Source organism: Acanthisitta chloris, unplaced genomic scaffold, assembly GCF_000695815.1.
Source record: "Acanthisitta chloris isolate BGI_N310 unplaced genomic scaffold, ASM69581v1 scaffold32459, whole genome shotgun sequence".
Classification (NCBI taxonomy): Eukaryota; Metazoa; Chordata; class Aves; order Passeriformes; family Acanthisittidae; genus Acanthisitta; species Acanthisitta chloris.
Window position 1 is genome coordinate 876 of NW_008692494.1, and position 2,601 is coordinate 3,476.

The 2,601-nt window shown below is 55.9% G+C and overlaps 1 protein-coding gene across 1 annotated transcript; it reads right to left on the minus strand.

Moving 5' to 3' along the window:
- Positions 1-507: 507 nt before the first annotated feature.
- TRIM50 (tripartite motif containing 50) lies at positions 508-1,356 on the minus strand (the record flags this gene model as incomplete). The annotated part of the gene is given in 5 exon segments (XM_009082697.1): positions 508-536; positions 539-937; positions 940-1,151; positions 1,224-1,277; positions 1,279-1,356. Coding segments are annotated over 5 exon segments (772 nt in total), but the record flags the coding sequence as incomplete, so codon positions are not given.
- Positions 1,357-2,601: the final 1,245 nt, after the last annotated feature.

Here is a 2,601-nt window from a genome sequence, read left to right on the forward strand (position 1 = left end):
CAGTCAGCCTTGTGACCCCAGTCACCCTCATCACCTTGGCTGCTCCATCATCCTGGTCACCCTGGTGACCCCAGACACCAACCCCTGCCACCCCAAAACCAGTCGGGTCCCTGCAGATGGCAGCACATTGATATTGTTCGTGGTTGTTAGTCTCTGGTCCTGTCACTCGTCAAAGACTTGTGTAGGTTTATTGGATATTGGGAAGGAATTGTTCCCTGTGAGGGTGCTGAGGCACTGGCACAGATTGCCCAGAGAAGCTGTGGCTGGTCCTGTTCCAGGCCAGGCTGAATGGGCTTGGAGCAACCTGGGCTGGTGGAAAGTGTCCCTGTCCATGGCAGGGGGTGGAATGAGATGAGCTTTAAGATCCTTCCAACCCAAACCATTCCAGGAGTCTATACCTTGCAACCCCTAGGACTCAGCCACAGATTTATCCCACTGGCCAGGCTACGGCTTCGTGTGTTCCCTGGGAGCAGGATGGCTGTGTGGCACCCATGGGTGCCGGCTCACAGCAGGCATGGGCAGGATGATGGGGGGGAGTAAGGCCCTCACTCTGGCCAGCACAGATGCACGATGGCATAGAGCTGTCCCTGGAACTCTGCCTGGAAGGTGTAGATGGGACTGAGCTCGTCAGGGCTGTCAGCATTGTAGAAGCTCAGTTCCCCCTTCTCATAGTGTGGGTAGACACCGATGCACCGGGGCCACGCTGTCAGCAGCAGTGTGACCCGTGGGGTGCTGAAGGCCTCATAGACCTTCCCATCCTTCAGGCCTATGAGCCAAACACCACTCTCAGGACACTTGCTGAGCTTCCCTTTGTGGCTGACTGTGCCCCTGATGGTGCCCAGGTGCCAGTGGCTCCTGGTGTTCATGATCATCTGCCAGCAGTGCCAGCCCCAGGAGAAGCTCTTGCAGATGAGGATTCAGTTGCTGCAGTTGAAGCAGTTGGGTTGCTGTCCCGACTCTAGGAGAGCTCACATTGCATGACTGTGTCCCCCTTGAAGAGCTCCAGGAGGGGATGTGCTGGCACTGGGTCCAGTTTCAGTGTCTCTGGAGCTGGAAGGAGAGCAGGCAGGCTCCAGGCACAAGTCTGGCACACTCCAGCTGAGGACTGGAGCATTATGCCAGCATGGCCAAGCACTGCTCCAGGAGCATTCCTGGGGTGTGGAGAACATCAGGGCAGTGTGACACTGGTTGGACAAGCTGTTCCTGTGCCCCCAGTGCTCTGCCAGTGGGGCAGGGCACTACCTGGAAGGACTCTGAGGTGCAGGCACTTCCACACTCTCATCTTGGTGGAAACAGCACTCGAAGGACACAGGCCTGAAGATGCCATCATTAGGGTACAGGCTGGAGAGCTCTGACCTGGAAAGACACAGGTAGCAAGGACACAGGGGTGATCTCTTCTCACCTGGTATAACAAAGCCACCGGTGTGTCACCAGCTGCTCATGCCCTTGTCTGTGGCAGAGGGCATGGCTCTGGCCAGGCTGTCCCTCACCCCTGCAGTGTCCCTGCAATGCAGAGGTGCCCACTGCCCTGAGACCTCAAGTCCTGCTGCAGAGGCACTGCTATCCCCCTGATGCTGTTTGCTGCCAGGTCCCACCACTCACCTGTACTGAGAGGAACCACATGCTCACACAGAAACACCTCCTGGAGACTCAAATATCACCCAACCACTCAGACTTCTCCAGCCCAGCTTGGGCTCTGCTTGTCCCCAAGCACTGACTTGATGGATGTCCCTTGGCATCTCCCAGCCAAGCTGACTGGACACGGTTGGACAAGGCAGGCAGTGGGACCAGCAGCCCCTCAGTGGGATGGGGAGCCCAGCTGCTCCCCTTCTGCAGCCTCAGCCCTTCCAGGGATGTCCCTGCTCAAAGGGAAAAGCCAGACAGGCTCTTGTTCCCATGTCCTGCCCCGAGGACAGTGTCACACCACACCGAGGGCTGTCCACACACAGGTGTGAGCACACACATCATATGACTGGGCAGGAGCAGATATAAGAGCTGTGTTTGGCTCCTGCAACAGTCAATTCCCACCAGGGCTTCCCTTGTCCCACTGGGACCACAGGAACTTTCTCATCAAAGCACTTTGTTATCAGCTAAGTTTGAGGTAGCTTAACTTTAAGATAGTGTTATCAACTAAGTTAAGATAACTTTGTTATTAACTGCCTGGTTTTGGTTAAAACAGTAGGGTTTTGTTGTCTAGTGAAAAGCTTTTATTCTTTAGGAAAGGACCAGAAGGAATCCAAGCATTTCTCCTGCTGCATGGTGCAAGGCACAGGGAATCTGTTGTCTTACTGTGCAATTGGTTTCAGGTATAATAACCCCTCATTCATGGACGTGTTTGGCACCCCGTGGCTCCCCTCCGGGGGACAGAGCTGGGGATGAAGGCATTCCCCCAGAAATGTCCATTTTTGGGGCCCCTCTAGGGGCTGTGGGGTGGGAGAAGGAGACAGAAGCTGAAGGATCAGCCCGAAGCTCCTCCCCAGCTTCATACTGAAGGTCGCAGTAACACAGAGCGGGCAGCACCACTCCTCAGGAGGGACAGGCTGTGGGGACAACCCTCCCTGGAGGGACTCATCCTTCTGGCATGGGAGCATCCGAGCCAAG